General features: G+C 36.1%; 1 protein-coding gene and 1 pseudogene across 1 annotated transcript; one reads left to right on the forward strand and one right to left on the reverse strand.

Moving 5' to 3' along the window:
* The first annotated feature begins 451 nt into the window (after positions 1 to 451).
* nudt15 (nudix (nucleoside diphosphate linked moiety X)-type motif 15) lies at positions 452 to 3,051 on the forward strand. The gene is made up of 3 exons (XM_030155947.1): positions 452 to 685; positions 1,454 to 1,650; positions 2,520 to 3,051. Exons 1-3 carry the CDS (start codon positions 537 to 539, stop codon positions 2,648 to 2,650), a joined length of 477 nt encoding a protein of 158 aa, XP_030011807.1. The 5' UTR covers positions 452 to 536; the 3' UTR covers positions 2,651 to 3,051.
* A 48-nt stretch (positions 3,052 to 3,099) lies between these two features.
* Positions 3,100 to 17,091, reverse strand: LOC115436371 (carboxypeptidase O-like; annotated as a pseudogene).
* Positions 17,092 to 21,891: the final 4,800 nt, after the last annotated feature.

Consider the following 21,891-nt stretch of genomic DNA (forward strand, 5'->3'; position numbering starts at 1 on the left):
ACAAGCTTTGATTGTATATGACAATTTAAATTTGTTGATTCCTGATTAGACCTCTGACTTTATTTTGATAATTATTTAATTTATTTTATTCAGTTGTATTTTATTTTATTTTAAGATGTTTTTTTAATACTATTGTTCTCTTAAGTTTGAAAATGTTGCTCAGTCTGGAGAAAATAAGAATTTTTGTATGAAAATGGTGGAAATGTTTAACCAGATTTTGATTAATAAAGTTGGAGGAAAAATAAATAAATAAATAAATGCCAGTTTTTCCGTTTTGATGACGTTTGATGATTTTGTGACGTTTCAGGAAACTATACACGAATTTCATTAATTTTAGAGAAGGTTGTCGTAACTGAAATGAAAAGAAAATCGTACAAAGCTGAACCCCACCCATCGCACAACAACCCGGAAGTGCACAGAGGTGAATGCATGTTCACATCCTGCACACACACTCTTTGGCTAAACGCGGTGGGTCGAGTGAGACTGTTTAGATCATTAATCCTCTTCATTTATGACTAGTTAATGACCAGAAGTAGATGTCAGGTAAAAACTTGAAGCGGCCCGGTGTGGGGGTCGGGGTGCTGGTCACAGACTTGGCCCATCCAGGCTGCGTTTTACTGGGAAAACGCAAAAGTGCAATGGGCAAAGGGAAGTATCAGCTGCCCGGAGGTCACTTGGAGTTTGGGTAGGTAGGTAGTGATCTCCATTCATAAATCATCACAGCCGATCAACATGTATTTATGAATGACTCATCTTCATTCATACATTCACCTCTGTGCTGCAGCCTCTGAGTTTTGCATATAGCCCCACATACCTGAACGAATATCAATAACCCATTTTAGTGTTCCGAATTCAACTTTAACTAAAAACTAAATATTCAGAAATGTCCTGAATTGATTTAATGCAAGTATCTTACACAAAGCCCTACACAAGACATAAATTAACATTATTTTCCAATGCAGTTTCGAGCACACAAGGAGGTAAAAGAAATGAAAAAAGTATTATCTGTGAATTTTTTTTTTCCATTTCTTGCCAAGCATGTTTATTAGAAAACATATCACAATTTAAGATGATAAATCTAACATTGTCTTAAGATATTGAAGCTAGATCTCACTAGTAATAAACTAAATCAACGGTGTCTTTAATAACTATTTAAAAGCTCGCTTAAGTTTGTGCTTAACATAAGGTAATTTAGTTAAATTCAGCATTATTTACCATCTTTCTGTGCTATTTTTGCAGTGTAATTAAGCTTGTGATTCATTAGTCGCCTTGGTTAAAAAAAAAAAAAAAAAGCAAGAGCTTATCGTACTACTACTCGAACTACTGAGAATATTTAGTTTTAGAGTCAATATGTTGATTTTAACAGTAGACTCATGTAATTTGATAGTGAATCATCAGAATGTGATGCTCTTGAGAGGATGTGACATTAGTTGTGTTATTGTGTCATTAAAAGAGAAACGTGGGAGGAATGTGCTCACAGAGAGGTGCTGGAGGAGGCAGGAGTGCGTTTGGTGAACGTCTGCTTTGCGTCAGTGGTGAACTCCATCAGAGTGGAGGAGCAGTATCATTATGTCACCATAATCATGCGAGGTGAACTGGACAGGAAACACTCAGGAGAACCGGAAAACCTGGAACCAGAGAAGAACGAGGGTATGTTACGAGTTGAACTACTTTTTTTTTTCAATACTACTTGTATTTGATGTGCACAAGAGAAAAAAACAAGATTATCCCTTAGCTTTTATTTTGTATGCATTAATAATTCATTTTAGCTGCTGGGCATTAGTAGGACCTTATATGTTTAAATACTAAGCATTGCCTTTGAAAAGTCCTCATATAGGAACCTAGGGTTGATTTTACTGGTTTTCACCAGTGTGTCAGAAAGCACAAACCAGTTTATTTCAGTCCTCTTCATATGAATTTCTACAAGGACTGGAATGTCATATCATCAGCATACTCAACTGTAACAATGCTAAAATCATATTTTTCACTGTTTTGTAACTCTTCATACTCCAACATAAAATGCTGCGAAAGCCGTGTTCAGTTTGTAGGCACAGGCTGCGTATGTGCTGCACAGAACAAGTCCCAGAAAAGCCTTTTCACCTGGGTTTTCAGGTCAACTTTTTCACCTCGATTTTGGACAAATGAAGTTCCAGTGTCTTGCTTCCTAATTAGCATCTCATTATTATTATTACATAAACTTGACTAATCTGAATGACATGTCTAACAATAAATGCTATTTGACACAAATTAACTATTTTCTACCAAAAAAATTTAAGTTTTGCACTTTATTTGTTTATCTCCAAGACTTGCCTTTAGAAATATTTGACCAAAATTTATACCATCTTTATTTATTACAGTTGTTACTGTGTTTCACTTTTGCAAAAACATGTCTGCTAATGAGAACAGTGTTACATTTTAGCAGAATGAAGTATAATTTGCAGTACACCCTAAATGTAATGTCCTCACATGCACGTGAATGTCTCAGGAGGTTCAGATGTGGTCTTGCTTTCCTCCTCCAGGTTGGACGTGGACAAGATGGGACCAGTTTCCTCCTGAGGAGCAGCTCTTCCTGCCTCTGGCTGGTCTGAGACAACAAGGTTTCCAGCCTTTCAACAACACAGCTACAGACAATGACAGTCAGACTTGTTGAATTTGAGAAGACCCCTCTCCTCCAGTCTTAGCACTCGCTTTAACAGTGGTCAGTTTACATGTTTTCCCCCTCAGACATCACACTGGACGTCACATTTTATGTTACTGTGCTCAGACCTGAAAAAATGTTACAAACATGAGTGATATGTTTCTACCAAGTGTGTTAAATTCAATAAATAAGCTTTATTAATGTTAAAAGATGCACACATTATGACATGCTTATTGCTTTTACATAAGTTGTTATTGGTGTTTGTTAGCAGGTAATGTGTGTTACATAATGAGAATTAAAATATTTCAGTGTATCAACTTCAGACTTGATCAGAAAATTAAGACAAATATGAACAAATAAAGATCAAACAGCTGAGAGTATAAATAAGTTACATGTTTAAGAATATTTTACTACCATGTCTGAACTGTGTTTGCTTAGGTTAGTTAGGTTTTTGACATTTTTTACACTATTGCTGTGCTGGTGACAAACACAGCCATCATGGTGGTCCACAGTGTTGCAGTCACAGTGGCTGCTGTGCCTGTCGGCTTGATAAACTCCTTATCTTGGACGTGGATGATGATGTGCAGGGCTCCGCTGTAGGCCTCCTCGCAGGCTGGCTGGATCTGGTCCTCTGGAAGCTCGAAGCTGTATGTCCCATCGTCTCTCAGCTCGAAGGTGAAAGCAAACGGGATCCCCTGTAGTCGAGCCCAGTCTCTGGATGAGCCAGAGTTGAGATCTGTGGAAAAAGGTCAGAACTTAAACGGTCTTGCTCTTGTTTCAGAGTCATATCCACCTTTTCCACTCTTCCCACTGTGTACTGAAATTTTTTATTTGTTGTATAAAAGGCTCCTCAAACAACAAAACACTTAATACTCAACAGAAAAGTGACGCATACTGCCTTAAATATGGGAAAATCCACATAAATACAAAACATAATGAACGTGAGACATTGCAAAACATCGTCTTTACATGTCTTCTGCTTTTGTGGAGTTTAGTGTTGCATTGAAAAATAAAACAAACAGACAGCATATCTTAGAGTAGGTTACAAATACAGTAAATATGAAAACTGATATATTCATAATCCACAAGAAATCAGCACAGACTTAGCATTTCCAGAAGAGGTGAAAGACCTAGAATCTTTTGTAGGCCTGGTACACTTTTATAATTATAGTAGTTGCTTTTTTGGTTTATTTTCATTCTTTTATTAATAGGTTTATTCAACTTAAATTAAAATCTTAGAAAAACCCACATATTTAGCATATCTCGTGTTCAGCCATCTGAAAATAGCTCAACATAAGCAGCTAAACAAAAGCTGGATATGATACTCTCCCTGACTGACTATTCTACTAAACAAGTGAAAAAGTAACTGGATAATACTAATACCCCCGCCACTTTGCCCCACCTGCTCACTGATACCCTTCCTACCCAGCGATTAATTTTGAGACTTAATTTTCAGTCTTTTTTAAATTGCAAAAATCTGTAAAACAAAAAAAAAGAAAAAAAATGAGAGAAAGCCACAAGAAAAGAATGTGTGTGAAATTTGAAAAGAATTGGGTGAATAATGTCAGAGAAATTGGTTGGACAAATTGTCAAAGTTGAAATTTAAAAAATGTATTAAAAAAATTTTAGAATTAGAATTTCAGCCATCAAAATGTAAACTGCACCTCTCCTAGTGATAAAGAACGTGTGTCCAATTGGAAAAGAATTGGGTGAATAGCGATATATATATAAAGTTAAAGTAACTGAGATTTTATCACTGATAGCCATTGACTTATATATGAGCAGCGATAAAACTGGACCATTTTATTGCCAATGTACAGATGGCAGACAAAGAGTAAACCCTAACATTAAAAGCAGAACAGTCTGTTATATTTATAGAATATACTTTGATTTGTCTGACAAAAGGTAGCATATTTCCATCTGCAGTTTTCAAAGTTATGTATCTACTGTAGATATGTCCTAAATGTTCTTTTATTTTCTGCAGTATTTTGCTGTTTTGCTTAAAGGGGTATTTGTGAAATCATGAAGAAACAGTCACTACATTTATATTGATACAATGCAAAAATATACAGATTATTTGCAGAAAAAAAGGTTGTAGATCAAGTTAAACTCGCTGTGTACTTGAACAGTACATCTGGTGATGTTCCTACTGTATATTACTTCCCATGGACCTTCTTAATGGCCTCTGCAGCAGCCAAACCCACCTCCATCTAATGAACCAAACACAAGTCAGTGTCACACTAAGAATTAAAACATTTACCCAAATACAGTATAAATTTTGCAGTGGTTCACTGTTCTTCCGTCATTAAATATTTATGCAAGAGTTTTACAGAATTAAATGTGCTCAATATCAAAGGCATGATTCCCTGGTGGAGTCTGTACAGTAGGGCTTACAAAGACAGGAAATGCAAATGACTGTACAGAGCTTCTTCTACCCTGACAGGATTTGACACCCCACCACCAACGCTAGATGTCTGGCCAAATGAGCAGAAAATACAGCTGTCATGCACACGTGCACATGTGATTGCATACTTATGAGTTATGATACCCTCTTTGAACTGGTGTAAGAGGTGCGATTGCATCCTGTCAGAATATTAAGATGTGTCAAAGAGGATGTGTGGAGTGCAGAAACACATCCAAAACCTGAATGAAACAGATTTACATAAATGTAAACATAAGAAACAGTTGAAGTTTGAAGACAGTTCAAAGTTTTTTCAGAATAGACTAAAGGATTCATGCTTTTTTTGCTTAGATCAGTGGTTCCCAACCTTTTTTGGCTCGTGACCCAATTTTAACATCACAGGTGACCCCAGACATTTAAAAATAAGACTTGTTTTTATGCTAAAATTAATTTATTTTTGATCATGTAATAATTTGCTATATTATGTTGCAAATAAATGTTAATTTTAGACAACATTTCATCTATATAATGTATATAATACACCTTTTTGGTGTGTGCTTCTCAGTTTCTCTTGGAGATGTCTTAGTGGGGTCAGGTGGACAGGCCAGGCAAGTTGAAGCGTAGTAACATATGCAGTTACATGATCGGGTCAATCAATATATGCCCTCTCAGATATTATACCCGGCATTTTATTTGAACTTGATTTTTATTAGGAAAAGTGTGTGGTGTTTTAATTAGAATGAAATATAAACTGAATCAGTAAAAAAATGTATCGTAATTTTAAAAAATTTTAATCAATTACTACCCCAAGGTTGAAAAACACTGGCTTAAGCAGTTGTACCAAGTGTATATGCACAGTGCAGACTGCAATAGAGAAATAAACATTGCAGCATATGTGAGATACTTCACCTCAGGGCTTTGGCAAACACACAGTTTCCTCAGATTCATATATCACCTGCTAAAGTCTAATATGTCTGTGCACCAATCCAAGCCAATGAGTGATGCTCTGCTTTAAATAGCTTAGCAAAGTCGGCCAGCCTCCTACAGCTCGAGTCCTCCTAAAGCTGGAGAAACGAATGGACATAGTCCTGTTTTGCATAATTCTCTCTAGAAGATTGCTCCTGTGGGTTATTACCTGCATCACCCTTTCCAGGAACAACAAACAACCCCTGCCTCTCCACTATCAGGGTTTCACAGCTTTTTCCAAGTCATCTCCTGTTAAATTTTGGCAGATGGAGATTCAATGACTGATGGACTGTTTTTTTTTTTTTTTTTATGATGTTTAAGGGGCTTTTGCTGTGCATTGTTACTATTTGTCAAAAATAGATGCAAATCAACATCAGTGTGTACTTCAGTTTCTTTGGTCTCTTTGACAGTGTTTTTATGTGGTTTAGATGAGCTCAGTTTCTATGACAATGTGTAGAGTGTTGTCTTTATTAATGTAAATGCATCCAGTGATAATTAGAATATTCATCTGCATATTGTGTATTCAGTGGCATAGTGTGGAAAGTACGTCATTATGGCACGCTGAAATGATCTTTTTTTTTTCTTCACAGTGGAAGAAATGGCTTTCCACTTCCACATCATGCTGATTTTGAGCAGTGGCAGAAATGCATTTTGAACAGGCTGATTTTATTGTGCATATTTGCTTTGAAAAGCCACCAAATGAAGATCTTTAAACTGAATAACATTTCAAGTAGCATATTGGACTGCTATGTCTACAGGCCGCATTAGAGTTCAATAAATTGTTAAATTTCCAAATTTTCAGACATTTTCCAATCTTTTATCCTCTCTTGTAAAGCAATGGTTGTTTATAAATAATATAAAGCTACCCACTGTATCAGTTGAAGCTGAAACATAGTCACTGCAGTATTTAACTAATGGAAGGATTTTTTTTTTTTTTTTCGCTATTATTTTTTTGATTGACTGATGAATTGTTTAGTCTATGAAATGACACGAAAGTGAAGAAAAGTGTTAATCAGTGTTGCTAGAATCTCAAGAGGACACCCTCAAGTGTCCTGTGTGGTCCAAACCAAAAAAGACATTGCATTTGCTGACATAGGAGAGTAAAGAAAACAAATTTTTAAGAAGCCTAACTCAAACTGCATCCATTATCAATATAGTTATCAATTAATTTCCTACTCCATCCCTTATTGATTGTTTTATCTTCTCAAGCTATTGTGGGTCTTTACAGATTAAATACACTTGATATTGTGTGGAAACATTGTGTGTCCTCATAAATGTGCACAATATCTAGTATAGTGGTGTTTGTGTGTTTACATACCAGCTCGTTCTCATTTGGGATGATGGCGTTCGAGTGTCCGTATGGGATGAGAAGCTTCTGGCCATAGGAGTGGATTGTGAGGAAACAGGATTTCATCAATTTGTCTTCCTACAAAGTCCGTAATGGCCTATGCTTCCACCCCTTGACATGGTGGACTTCCCAGGGTAGGATTCAGAGCACCAGTCAAATGATACCCCCACAGCTGCAACAGCACAATAATACAGCAATGAGAGTCCAATGTTAATAACAGTGCTAATTTTACTGGGTTTCCTAAATGTCAAAAGATTTAGCTGCAAGTAATGTTAGTTTTGGGCTTAGAAAAGATGAATTTCACAATGAGATTCTCTGGAGCATCTTCTCTCTCAAGGAAAACAGTCTCTTGGTGCAAAGTCAGGTAGAATTATGTCTGCATTTTTCCAAAAAACAGTCTTTGTGAATGAGAACCTTAATGGAAATCATTAGAAGACTACTGCCCCAGTTGGTGTCAAAGTTGTGATTAAAAATTGTGCCCAAAAATTCACAACCTTCAGGTCCTAGTGTTCTGTTCTTCCTCCATACTCGGGTCTAAACAGGTAATAAAAGGTTGATAGATTAGATTAGTTGGTCCTGATCACTATACTTCAGGAAATTACCAGCAAATGGCTTTTTTTTAGTTTGTTTAGGTCTTAAATGCTGGATTTGATTGATTTTTGCATAACAATTTGTATTCATCTTTAGCTGTTTATCCATTTTAGTTTTACTCAGGGCATATTGAGTCCCAGAAACCAATTTATTCCCTGATTTTAGCTTATTTGAAGAATTTATTACTCAAGGACTCTCATTCCTCCATATCCTGTTCATTCATGGAAATAGGGCGCTGCTCAGAAGCCATGAGGTAAGTGGAATTAAATGTTATCCATCAGTTGTCCGTCCAGGAGTAAATGTAGCCGTCCACGTTGAGGACAGGGGTGACGGAGAAGTCCATGTTCTTCATCATCTGTTCCATTTCGGGGTCTGTTTTGTATGTCTGCAGCAACTGGTTTTGAGGTAGATAGCAAGTATTTAATCATCAGCCTGAGTCTGGCTGACATATGGGTTCATATTAAATCAGATCCTCCACTTAATGAGTAATTATTAAGTTCCATTTCCTGTCTTTTACCTGATTGATAAAGTACTCACAGAAGGCTGGGGAGATCCACCCTCTGCAGTCCATCCAGATGGCTTTTTTAGCTGATGCAGATTTACAGCCAATCTGGAAGTCACACAAACAACATCAGGAGACTGCAGGACCCTCCACGTTCAGACTAACATGTGACCTGAGGGTGTCATTTACAGTTTACAGGATGCCAGAGCAGGCTAATGGTCCTGTTCTCGTAGGTCTTTCCATAGTTCACTTTGGTGACAACGTCAAGTTGTTGGGTCTGGTGTCTCCCATCTTCCTCTTCACAATAGGTTCAGGTCAGGTGAGTTTGCTGGTCTGTCAATCACATGAATACCCTGGTCCTCAAACCAGGCATTTGTACTTTTAGGGGTGTGGGCAGGTGCCAAGTCCTGCTGGAAAATGAAATTCGCATCTCCATAAAGCTGATCAGCCTAAAGCACTCTAAAACTTCCTTGTAGATGCCTGCGTTGACCTTTAACCTGATAAAACACAGTGGACCAGCACCAGCAGATACTATGACTCAGTGGTGCAAAGTTCTCTTTTCAGATTAAAGTAAATTTTGCATTTCTTTTGGAAATCAAAGTCCCAGAGTCTGAAGAAAGAGAAGAGAGGCGTAGAATCCAAATTACTTGACGTCCAGTCTGTGGTGGTTTGGGGAGATACATGTTCTGCATATGCTGAATCTGTGTGCACTAATTAACACAACAGTTCATAAAATCATACAAATACTGAGATACAAATAAGGCGTCACTTTCAGGTTTGCACATAGTCATAAGCTGCCATGTACCTTTAGGACCTTTTTACATGACATATTACTTTAATTATAATGAGCTGTAGCTGTTGAATCCATTACATTCTGAATATTACTTTAGTTGTTAATGCAGGATCTTGGAAAAACTTTCTGGTCAAGTGTTTGTCACTGTTTTATTATGGACTCATAACAGAGTGGTTACATAAGATTATTTTCCGGGGCTGAGTATCAGTGATGTCTTCAGTGATTTTCCATCGAGTCATATGAAATTCTGTGATGGAGAATATTAGCAGTTGTGTTTCGTAAATGACAGATTCTTTGGCTTTTAAATCCCATTAAAGTTCAGGTATATCAGCTTTGCAAAATATATTTTACTCATCAGTGCAGCAGTTGTGCTAGACTGTTAAAAAAACTCACCTGATTTTACAAAACAAACCACAGATTGGGCTGCAGGTGATGTACAATATCCATTACTATTGTGCGTTTGAAAGTATAAGCCATGATAGTCCATGTTGGAATGTAAGTCCATGGGTACATATTTACACGTCACCCCTTCATAGGACCTTTTTGGAAACATAAAACAATGCATACCAGAGTCTCTACAGCTGTGTGTGCTGAAGGATAAGTCTGTAAAGCCATCAGGACTTTGTAAAGCACAGTCTGAACTAGCAGTGAGGGACTTATTGTACCATCCACACCTATTCTGGGCAATCAGATGATGGAGTGGCTTAAAGGGAGACAGAGATGGATTCTGAGGAAACTGTGATTGCCAGAGTGAACAATGAATAAAATGAGAATGAGTGAATCTAGTAGAACATGATGACTAAATGATTACCTTTTAGCAATGCTGGTGTTATTATTATTATTATTATTATTATTATTATTATTATTATTATTATTATTATTATTATTATTATTATTATTATTATTTAACCAAGAAAAGAACACTCATTGAGATTAAAAAATGTATTTTTCAAGAGTGTCCTGGCCAAGAAAAGTTTCAAAAAAATAGAAATTACAGCCATACATTCACACTAAAAATGTACATAAAACACATAATAATGTTCAGTTCTAAAAGCATACATAAAACAATAAACTAAAAACATACATATAAAACACCATCATTAATTTAAAAGGTACTACAAGTATAATGACAATGTTCCTTAAAAGTGTCTCAAAGCAGAACATGATTCAATCAGTTTGAAAAACACCGACACAGATTTTTTCCCTTTTCCCATTCATTCAGAATGACTTTGAATGCATTTAAAGAGACCAGATCCTTCATTTTTATCTCCTTCTGTAGGTTGTTCCATGTAATAGGATCAGAGCATTTCTTTGACAGTTCTGTTCTGACTTTTGGAACATGTAGAGATAACAGATCCTGGAAACAGAGACTGTAACTATTAACCCATAAAGACCCAATGCTACCTTTGTGGAAGTTGCCAAATTAATTTTCTCTCTGTTTAACCTTTCTTCAGTAACTTACCGCATTTTATTATAATATTAGCCTCTGTATTTTGTATTTTGTTTTGTGAAAATCAGGTATTTTCCTATATTTATTTTACTGATCATGTAGATTTTTATAAAAGCTCAGATTAAATTTAAAGGTTATTATATCAGAAACAGAGAAAACTGATGAAAAAGTGACTGTTTGAGTAAAATATGTCATTAACTGAACGCAAAACCAAGTGTGTCTATCCACTGTCATTGATCAAACTCCATTGGTTTTACTGGTGAATCAAAGTTACAGAAGGTGATGGTGTTTCCACACTCACTACAGAGCCTCTGAACGTCCAAATGGGTCAAATCTGATGACCATGAAAAGACAAACTGCATTTTACCTCAATTATTCATATGTATTGATAGAACTACAACAGGTATTAAACATTTTAGATCAGTAGATGCTTTTGGTCGCTGGCAGTCTTTACGGGTTAAAGTCATTGCAACAGATGATGTAAATATATTGAAAGCAGACCTAAAATACATTTATAAATAAAAGAATAGCAATGCTTTAGTCTGAATGTAAAAAGATCTATCCATCCAGCTCAAACATACAGAAAACAGTGATGAATATGAGCTCTGAGGTCTGAAACAAACCTCAGAGCACCGTGATAAACAGCATCCAGAGCATGTAAGAACTGTTCGGGGATTTTTTTTTCCCTCGCTGCCTTTACTTCGCTGTCTAAATGTTGCATTTTTTTGGGTCATTGTTGTACATTATACCTGTGTATAATATTCTTTTGAAAATTTTATTTAAAAAATGACCAATAATCAACATTCACATTCCTTTGCTTATTACATTTACATCATTTGCTGTCATCTGCCTCTATATTGAACAGATCAAAGGACATGGGGATATTAAATGCACCATTATCCTGTCAAAAAACACCCTACTCTTAATATGTCCTAGGCTACAGAAGGATAAATGGAAAAGAATATGTGTAAAACTCGACATACATGAATGTTGCTGGACTTTTTTGTGAATGACTTTGATTTACTCGTAAAATGTGACCAGCAGAGGTCAGTATAACGCTGCTTTGGGTTCAAACTTGCAGCATCAGATAATCATAGGTGCTGATAGAGGCTCTGTACTCACACATGATCACATCTATGCACCCATTAAACACAGCTTAATGGGAGGTAATCATCAGTGGACATATTGTTGTTTATTACAGGCAGAAGTAGCGGTTTTGTTTTTCGACCTTGAATAGTTTGTTATTTTTGACAGGATCCGCATTGTTCTTTGAAGTAAAGTTTCATCTTGTTGTAATTATCTTTAGTGTTATTGAAGCCTTTCTCTTTATTGTGTGCCACTCAGGCTGCTTTACTTTGACAGCAAAATGCTTGAGTGTAAACTACAGCTCAGCAATAACTCTTTGTTCCCGCTTCTTTGCTGACATGTGCATCGTGTCTATTCATGAGCTGCTCATAAGATACAGAGACAAGACCTTGTCTCATCTTGGCCCTTTACCAAAGATGTTTGTGTTTATGTCTTTGATGGAGAGTCAAAGCACACATCAGGAGCTGAGTTTTCATAATGATAGATGAAGGAACTAATGCATTTGGATGAGAGTGGTAGCGAGGTTTCTCTGCTGCACTTAGACACAGCCTCATAACATTTGATAAAGTCTCTTTGTGCATATGTGCATGCATAGTACTTTAAACTCACTGCTAGCAGCTGTATGTTTGGGCTGCAAATATTCAGAGCAGTAAAATGGATTATTCATGAGTTTTAGACAGTGGTGGAATGTAACTTAGTATATTGTTATTCAAGTGTTGCATTCACGATAAATACACATTTCCATTTTGTGCAACTTCATGCATCTATTTCATGACATCTCAGAAGCAAATATAATTTCAGATGACAATTTTTCACCCTCTTCCCGTCCAGTGAAAACTAGCTGAATCATTCAGTGTTTCTTTATAGGCTGAGAATAAAATCTACTCCTTCGTCAGCTACATAAACTCTCTTGGATTAAAACTCCAAGACCCAAAATCACAAGAAAAAAAGCCCTATCAGAAGTGGAACATACATGCCTTCCTCCTGCAGGTCTCTCAGTTCAAATAAAAAGACTAATCTTACATGTAGATGCTGACAGTGTGTCACTCTGTTCTGGAAAAATAAAGCTGTGTCGAGATGAATAGAGACGTACCTGCCAGAATCTGTAGTTACAGCAGTCAGCCATGTATTAATCCCTGTACCTGAATGATTAGTCAAAATCTGCATTACAGGCTAGATTTTCTATAGCCTGAAAACACAGGTAAATAGTAGCTGCAAGACTCTCACTTCCTTTGACCAATTAAATTAATCTTAGACCAGTTAAATTAAACATGCTGAAAGGTAACTTTGTATTCTTGCTCAGTGATGCTAAAAACTATCAATAGTTGCAAGATTTAAGTGGAAAACACATCATCACACAACTGAAATGAGGTCTGTTTTTAGGACAGTAATGCAAAAACATATAATGATCTGCCAGAATATGATGCATTTCTGTGGATTAAACTACCTACAGTATATAAAGCAGTCGAAATGAGCTCAACTTTTAACATATACAGCAATAAAATGACAAAACACTGACAAAGAACATTTTTCTTATGGTCTACCGGTGCTTATTACTCTGACTTTACGTGCATTTTACAGAAAATATGTACCTACGTGAAGATTGAAGGCAATGTTTCTACTTTTATTGCAGTGTGGTGTGAGTACTTCTACATAACTCATGGACCTGACTGCTTTAGTTCCTACATACTGACTATAAAATTCTGTTTTATCTCTTATCCTCATTTGGGAGACACAACAAACCTTTCAGAGCCAGAGATTCAGCCAAACATTGCATCACTTGACAGTTTTCATCTAACACTTTATGACCACTCTAACAGTTTATTTTACCAGTAGAGAGGGGTTTTAAGAGGTGATGTTGACTTGGAAGACGTGAGCGGTGAGGGGAAACCACTGTTAACATCTGCAAAATCTGAAAAGCTGAAGGTACTGACAGGTTTTGATGCACACGTCCCTGAGCAGCATTTATGTGTTGGTGGGATTTCGGAGGGGAGGCGTCTGCTGGCGGTACAGACAGACAAAAATGTGCAAGTATGCTTTTGTCAGAATTTGTGGTTTGAAGCCGATTTACTTTTTTTTTTTTTTAGCAAGAAGAAGGAGCCAAGTGTAGTTCAGAGGGAGCACTTAACTGTAACAGCTTTCAGACATGTGACAGGCCAGCATGACGGGCATCCCACTGAGGATTACGAGTTCTCACATCAAGGACTCCGATGACAAAGATTTTTTTTTCCATAAGGTGAACTTGCTTGAGGCATTATTCATGTATGGGACGGGTAAAAAAAAAAAAGTAACATGCTGTTGTAAATGTAATTTAACGACTTCTAAAAGACCTCAGAGGAACCCTTTTCCCCAATTGGACAAACTATAGCTTGAGCGTGACTTGCATTGATGCGTCCGTGTTCTGACAACGTGAGAAGCAGATTGCTGATGATACATTTCTCATCATCTCTCGCTGGGTCTCCCAACTGTTTCAGTGCCAAGGCCTCTTAAGAAATTCAGAGGCGTAGCATCCTGAATTATCAGTTTCAGTGAACTGCTGACAGGGATACAGAATGATGCAGAAATAATAGTCATTGAAGTGATGCTTAGTTCATCTGATGTCATAAAAGTAGAGAGAACTGCTTTTAGATGTTAGCTGCAGGTATTTCATTCCTGTCAGATACAAAGCTGATATATCAGGAAGAAATACTAAAACAAATTAACAACATGAACCTCACCCACTTTGGCAAACACACAGTAGTGACATGGTCAAGTATCATAACTAGTTTGTATTAGTGTTTCTCATTAAAAAAATATGAAAATAAGCAAAAACTCAAAGAAGAATACACTCAAAAAACAAAATTCAAGTGTTGATAAAGAGAGCATACGTTTTAACCCTATATACGGCACTTATTGAAATACTCTGAAATTCAAAATTTCAATCTTAGTGTGTTATTGGACATCATCATCTGCCTCCTTGTTAGTTGGTGTGACAACAGTCTCCCTTCTCTTGCCATAAAAGATCTATAGCAACTGTTCTAAGGTCTTTAACTGACAGAAATCACTCATATTCACCATTTACAGCTTCAAAATTTCTATAAAATCTCTCTGATTCACTGTATAGTTTTATAAAAAACCAACATGCTTCTTGATGCCACTGAGGCATGGGATTGGCCTCGTATTTAATGCTTGCAGAAATTACCAAAAATAGTCACTTCATGCCCGATAAAGGGTTAAGCACAATACTGAACAAAAATAATGATATTCAAATTTAGAGATAATCCTAATAGAATATATTTTCACATGATATTTTAAGGTGCAGAAATTATTTATAATAAGCACACTTCCGTACACTCCAAATGGATAAAATATTTAGTATTTTTCAATCCTTTGTGGTTAAATTTGACATTTTCAGCTACACTCAGACTGACGTTTTATAATTTTGCACTGAAACCAACATAAAAACACACTTAATGCATGCTTTTAAGAGATTTTGACTTGCCCACCTTCCCAACTCCCATCTAGATCCGCTCTGAGAGAGATAATATTAGTATTTCAGAAGAAAGAAGATTCACAGATAAGACAGTGCATCAGTTTAACACACAGATAATCTGAACTAAGCAATTACAAGAGCATACCTGTTTGAAGACATATTTATCATAATGTGGCATTCGCTGTTATCTTTTCGCCTGTGTACAATTTTATTAACTCATCTTGCCATGGCTGTAGGAGTAACAGATGGTGCTGGGATAAAGGTGTTTTTCTCACCATAGATAGAATAATATAGAGCAAGTAATCAGGAAATGACACACATTCTGTATATACTGTATTTCAAGGAGACACTTAATGTGGAATGAGAGAAAATGAGAAAATTGGCAGCACATAACAGCCGCTAAATTGAAGTGACAGCTGAGTGACAGCGAAGAGAGCGAGCACTTAGAGTTTGACAGATTACAAGAGAGTGGTTAAAGGCGAGTTTGTGTGTGGTGGAGAGAGTGGATGAAGACTGAGATTGAGCGAAGACACAAATCAGCTGACTTGGCTTAAAGATAGCAGGAAATAATGAGGGTCCCATGGGACACACCTCTCAGAAAAAAAAAAAAAAAAATCAATTGCCATCAATTTCAGCTTAAGAAAGATGTAATTTAACATGAAGATCGCTTAGTGCCATTGTATTTTATATGAAATGCCTCAGTGGATGATAAAAAGTGGACAAAAGAAAATTTTCCAAGTAAAAATAAGATGAGTTTGTTAAAAAATAAGAAGATTGTTGATGTTTCCATCTAAAACAGCCCCTTCTGTAAAGGGTTCATGAACAATCATAAATCCATTCTGAGGTGATAGAATAAGATTTATTGTCATTGCAAAATACCACTGTACATCGCAACTGATTTGTTTTGAGTAAAATACACACACATCAAGTTTGAGAACAGCCAATAAAAAAAAAAAGTAAAGTGAGTCAAGTAAAGGACACATACACACAAAAGCGAGTCCAGTATCAGAAAAATATGTGCATATTTATTATATTCATTTTCATCTATATACGTGTATTTGTTTTTATTAGTGTTTTTCGCATTTCGAGTTCCAGGTTGGGTTGGTATGTGGGTCGCCATCCCTTCTGGAGGGGGGGTTTATACTTTGTTTGTCACAAAATCTTGGATCATAAAATGTGAATTTCTTTCTTTTTTTGTATTGTACTTTTGCAGATGCACAATGAAAATAGATAAAAAAAAAAAGATTAAAAAAAAAAAACAAAAAACGATGTGCATATTCTAGACAACAGAGCCCCTACTATGTAAATATATATTCCATGTGGTGGTCAACAGATCTCAAACCTAACTAAACATCATCACAACTTCTTCATCACTTGCTTTGGTAACAGGGATGCCTTTATAGGTGTATCTCTACAAACTCCCGGAGCTGCTGAAGGTGTTTCTGCAGCTCTCAAGTAACTAATTTCATCTCTTTTAGTAATTTTTCCACTGATTCTTGACGAATGAGATGAAATGTGGAGTCTGCAGAGGTGTTGTGTCATCTTTGGTTCCAACTGAAGCATTTCACGCGAACAAACTACAACTTTCTTGCCTTGTAAAATGATCTAAAATTGAGAAATATCATATACGCAAATGACAACACAATGATTTGTCTTTCACCACTAACTGCTGTGTGTATTACATGATTTTTTTCATGTGGTGAACGCCAGATGGGGCAGGATTTAGCCTCTTTATAGGACTGTAGACTTAGGTGATAGAGTGCATCCAAAAAAATCTAAATAATTACCTCCTATCTACTCACTTTTCCGAAACAGTTCTCCTTGATGTTGATGGAAAACGTCATGAGGTCAAGAGAGATGGAAAGGAGGAGCAACACTATAATGCATGGAGATGGTTGTTATGTGGGTGAAACCACAATATTCAGATGAAGGGCTGCATAAAATACATATTGGATACATCCCCAGGATATAAACGTGAACAACATGGTAAAAAATCTGACTTTATTACAGGGTCGGAATGAAAATAGACCATACATAAAGGCAAAAGCTCCACCACCAGTCATACTGTTGACTCGCATTTATCAGCGTGAATCCTGAATCACCATAATTGAATAAAAATAACAAATCTGTACAAGATAATATGCTGCAAATTTATTAGCCTGCGTGGTCATTTCTAAGTTTGAGTTGAATTAAAGACATCATCTTCCGTCATTTATTATAATAATCATAACTCACATTTTCACTTCCTTCAGCCTGATTTTACTGCATTTTTCTACCTATTGAAGCTCCAGTTCACAGTTCAGTTTTATTAAGGCATAACTGCAGAAAAAAATAAATGATATTCCTAAAAGATAAAATGTAACAGCTCTCAAAATGAAGACATAACTGTAGAAACTTGTCAGTATTGATCTACTGTTACTACTACACAGCTGTGAAATAACATAGAAAATGTGCTTCCTGTCTGTCAAGTTGAAGATTTGTTTTTGTGAGCAATCCAATCAGGGTACACAGCAAATTATTTGGTTCTTACCAAGATAAAAAAAAACAAAAAACTGAGATTTTGAAGTGTTAGTTAATTTATCTTGTTTTAAGAGTTAATTTCTTATTTTAGTGTTCAGCTTTACACCATAATCTTAAATCAAGCACAACCTTATCTTTTTTGTCTCAAATAGACAGGAAATCTTAAAGTGAGATAAATAACTGTTAAAATAAGATATATTACATCTCTCCCCCAAAGTCTCAGCAACATAAATCTTGTTTTAAGCTTCAGTGACAAAGACAAAGACAACAAACAAAGACAAGTTGCTAGATTCAAGTCACAGAAAAAGTATCTGAAAGAACCAGTGTTTATTTTTGCTCTGACTTCAAGCATGCACTGCAAAAAAATTAATCTGAAAAAATGACAGCAACTCACTTTTTTTTTTTTTTTTAAACAATTAATTGCTATTTACACTTAAAACAGGACAAAAATGATAACACAGTTTAACATGACCCTTGACTAATGTGAAAAATGACCATAAGAATGTCATAGAGACGTGAAACCAAAGCTGATTTTTTTCTCTCATTCACGTCCATGTTAAATGTCTGTCACTAACATGTTTGACAAAGTCTATGTTCCCATGATCACTGCTTATTCAGTTCTGACTTTTTTCCACATATTATATATTGATGCATTTACAAGACTCACCACAAGTATCACCTGCAGGAATTTTTGAGATAGGATATGCGGTTATGGATTAAGAGCAGTTTCTTTAAGAAGTGGTCTCTTAGTCAATTTAACATGGACACTCATGTCTCCTTGATAAGGAGGAGTAAATTAAAGTTTTGCTTGCATGGCTGTTTAACTCAGTGAATAAGGTTTTGGACTCTGACATGGTAGACTCTGGTTCAGTTCCTGATAGTATTGCTCATTTTCAGCTGAATCAAATGCTTGTTTTAAGATTTTTTTCCCCAACTTGTTACTCTTATTTTAACACTTAAATTCTTATAGCCAACTCAGTCAGTTTATATTTAATATATTTCACTTAGTTTGAGGCTGTAAAAAGTTAAATTTTAAGTAATCTCCTCTTAAAACCAGCATTTTATACTTATTTTAAGCCTTCTAAATACATCCGTAGACATGCTTATTTCTAGATTCAACAATCTTAATTCAAGAAATCTTGTCAAGTGATATTATCTTGCTGCATGGACAGATAATTTCACTTGTTTTGAGTACCTTTTCCCTCAGATTTAGTATTTTTATCTTGCTTTTAGACACCCTTTTTTTTTGCAGTCTAGATGTTATTGTTGCTCTAAATTCTGGGATGGCATTCTCTCTTGTATCCAGTGCATCCTCTGTTAAAGGTGATAATAATGGTTACACTGAAGCTCCTTTCCTTTGCATTTAGATAATTTGAACAACTCTTATCATGTTTGGCATTGAGATACATCCATGTTATTTCATTCACTTTAAAACTGAATGAAAAAAAAGGACTATGGTTAGACACAGTCACTATCTTCTTGACTGAACTCTCTTCTGTCCTGCCCAGAGCAGACTGTCTCATATGTTATTAGATCATTTTCGTGTCAAAGGTCACCTCTCCAGTTTCTCACCCTGGAAGAGCACAAGCAATCAAACTCATTAACAGAACCCGAGGCTCTGTGAATGCCTAAACTGAGTAAGTGACATTACCTTTAATAGTGGTTTTAGTGCCTCATATGAGCATCATTTGCCTTTTCTTGAGTGGATTTTCACACTGCTAACTTCAACTCTTCTCCAGCTGAATATTGACAAAATGCCTCGACTGGAGCAGGATGTTCGTTCATGGGAAGGTGAATGGTTCGCCATCTCATCAGTCATGCTGGCCATGGCTTGTGTGAAACCTTCACGCAGGAAAAATCAATATTGAGTAGCTGACAAACTGCCAGCATTAGAGGAATGCCAGAAAGAGTGAAGAAGCACCATTTCTTTAATAATGTGTAAAATGTGGAAGAAACACCAACACATCATGAGCATCACACACACATACACTAAACCTCCCACATGCAAGAGCAGCACAAAAGCAGTAACAATAGAGACAAGAACATTTGTCCAACAAACAGCCCATCACAGTTAAAACAGTGAAGCCTTCCCATAGTGTAAACTAACACCACCTCTCACTGGAACCTGTATTTTCACATTTTTTTCAAGAAGCATTTTCAGTAGTATTTCTCAGGATGCAAATATGTGAATTAACCCTGAGGTATCTGGTGATTATTCTCAAGAAAAACAGCCACCACACATAACATCTAACCCTCTTCTGGGCAACTAGAGATGCAGATTAGTGTCAAATGGAACATTTAAAGCACTTAAGCTATAAACAAGACACAAGCATTTAGAAAAGTGTTAAAACAATGCATTTTAAAGAGCAGTGATTGGGATTTTCCCTGTTAACATTGCAGACCTGTGGCTCTTTGTTTTCCTAATGATCTTGCAGAACTACTGTCCCTTCCTTGAGTGAAAATGAGCAGTGCTTGCATTATTGATCTACTGAGGAAACAATTTAATGAAGAAATGGTGGCAGTGATTCTGACACTAAGCCACTTGACAGTAAGTTGCAACAGGCCTTCACTTCCAAATCATCACACATTGATGCTATTGATGTTTTCAGTGCCCCTTTTGTACAGATTTTTGAGGCTCTAGGTATCAAACAAAAGGCAGAAAAAGTCCTAAGAAGATGATGAAGTGGCAAAAACTTTAGAAGGGGGTGATCAGGGTAGTATGTGGAGACGAGGGTTTGGGTCCCGTTTCATTCTGTCTTTATCTTTCTAAATTTATCTCTTCCCCTACCCTTATTTCCAAAGTCTAAAACCCCTAAATGATTCTCCTAACCCCAGTCAGGTTGTTACTTAACTAAAGTGACTTGTCATCTTTTGGGCGAGTCAACCCCTTCCTACCTAAAATGATACACCATGTGTCTAAATGTGACACCCTGCACAAATGTTAGTACGTGACCAAGTGGGAGATGTTTGACTGTACACTGCAAAAATCAAAACCTTACCAAGTGTATGTTTCTCATTTCTAGTCAAAATATCTCATCACACTTAAAATAAGACATGATCACCTAAAGAGTAACTTTCCAGTGAGATATAAGAACTTATTTTTAGACAATAGATCTTGAAAATCTTATTTTGAGAAATCTCACCAAGATAATTTTCACTTTTCCATTGGCAGATTATTTTTTTTGCTCTAATTAAACAAAAAAAAAAACAAAAAACAAAACTTGAATTAAGCAAAAAAAAAAAAAAAAAATCTGTCAATGGAACAAGTGAAAATTATCTTGAACAGAGATCTTGAAAATAGATTTTCAAGATCTATTGTCTAAAAATAAGTTCTTATATCTCACTGAAAAGTTATTCTTTAGGTGATTATGTCTTATTTACTTATTTATTTAACTTATATTTTATTGTTTCATTTTTGAAATTTTACAACACAAACATTTATATCATAGTGTCAGTTATCGTCCTATTTATTGTCCATTTTTTCCAGCGATATTCACAAGTTGCGTGCTATAGTCTTATAATATGAGTAAGTCTCTCCATGTTGTTATTTTTAGTGTGATGAGATGTTTTGACTAGAAATTAGAAAAATACACTTGGTAAGGTTTTGATTTTTTTTCCCAGTGTATATGTATAGAGAATCTATAGGTGGGACCCAAGTCATTTTGGAGTCAGCATCTAGTGGCCAGCAGCAGTATAACACCTTAAAATACTAATGCATTGCACATCAGCAGCAGTAATGCACCTGAAATGAGAAAAAAAAAAAAAATCCTTTTGGTTGAAACACGTATAAAAGTCTGATTCTAGTGTGACAAAAAACACAACAGTCTGTACCAAAGCGGTGCTATAAAGACATTTAAAAAGGCCCATTTATTCAATCATAACTTAACCTTTTGACACATAACAATCCAAAGCAAATTAATTCCCTGATTTTTATTACCTGGAGTGGTTTCAATTTGCAGCTTTAGATAACAAGCATTCATGAACAACTGAGAGAGAGAGAGAGAGAGAGAGAGAGAGAGAGAGAGAGAGAGAGAGAGAGAGAGAGAGAGAGAGAGAGAGCGCTCATCAGTTGCCTTAGTAGCAGCTCCTGTTCATTCCTCCACAGTCAGGCTTCAGTCCGTTGC

Source organism: Sphaeramia orbicularis, chromosome 2 (assembly GCF_902148855.1).
Source record: "Sphaeramia orbicularis chromosome 2, fSphaOr1.1, whole genome shotgun sequence".
Classification (NCBI taxonomy): domain Eukaryota; kingdom Metazoa; phylum Chordata; class Actinopteri; order Kurtiformes; family Apogonidae; genus Sphaeramia; species Sphaeramia orbicularis.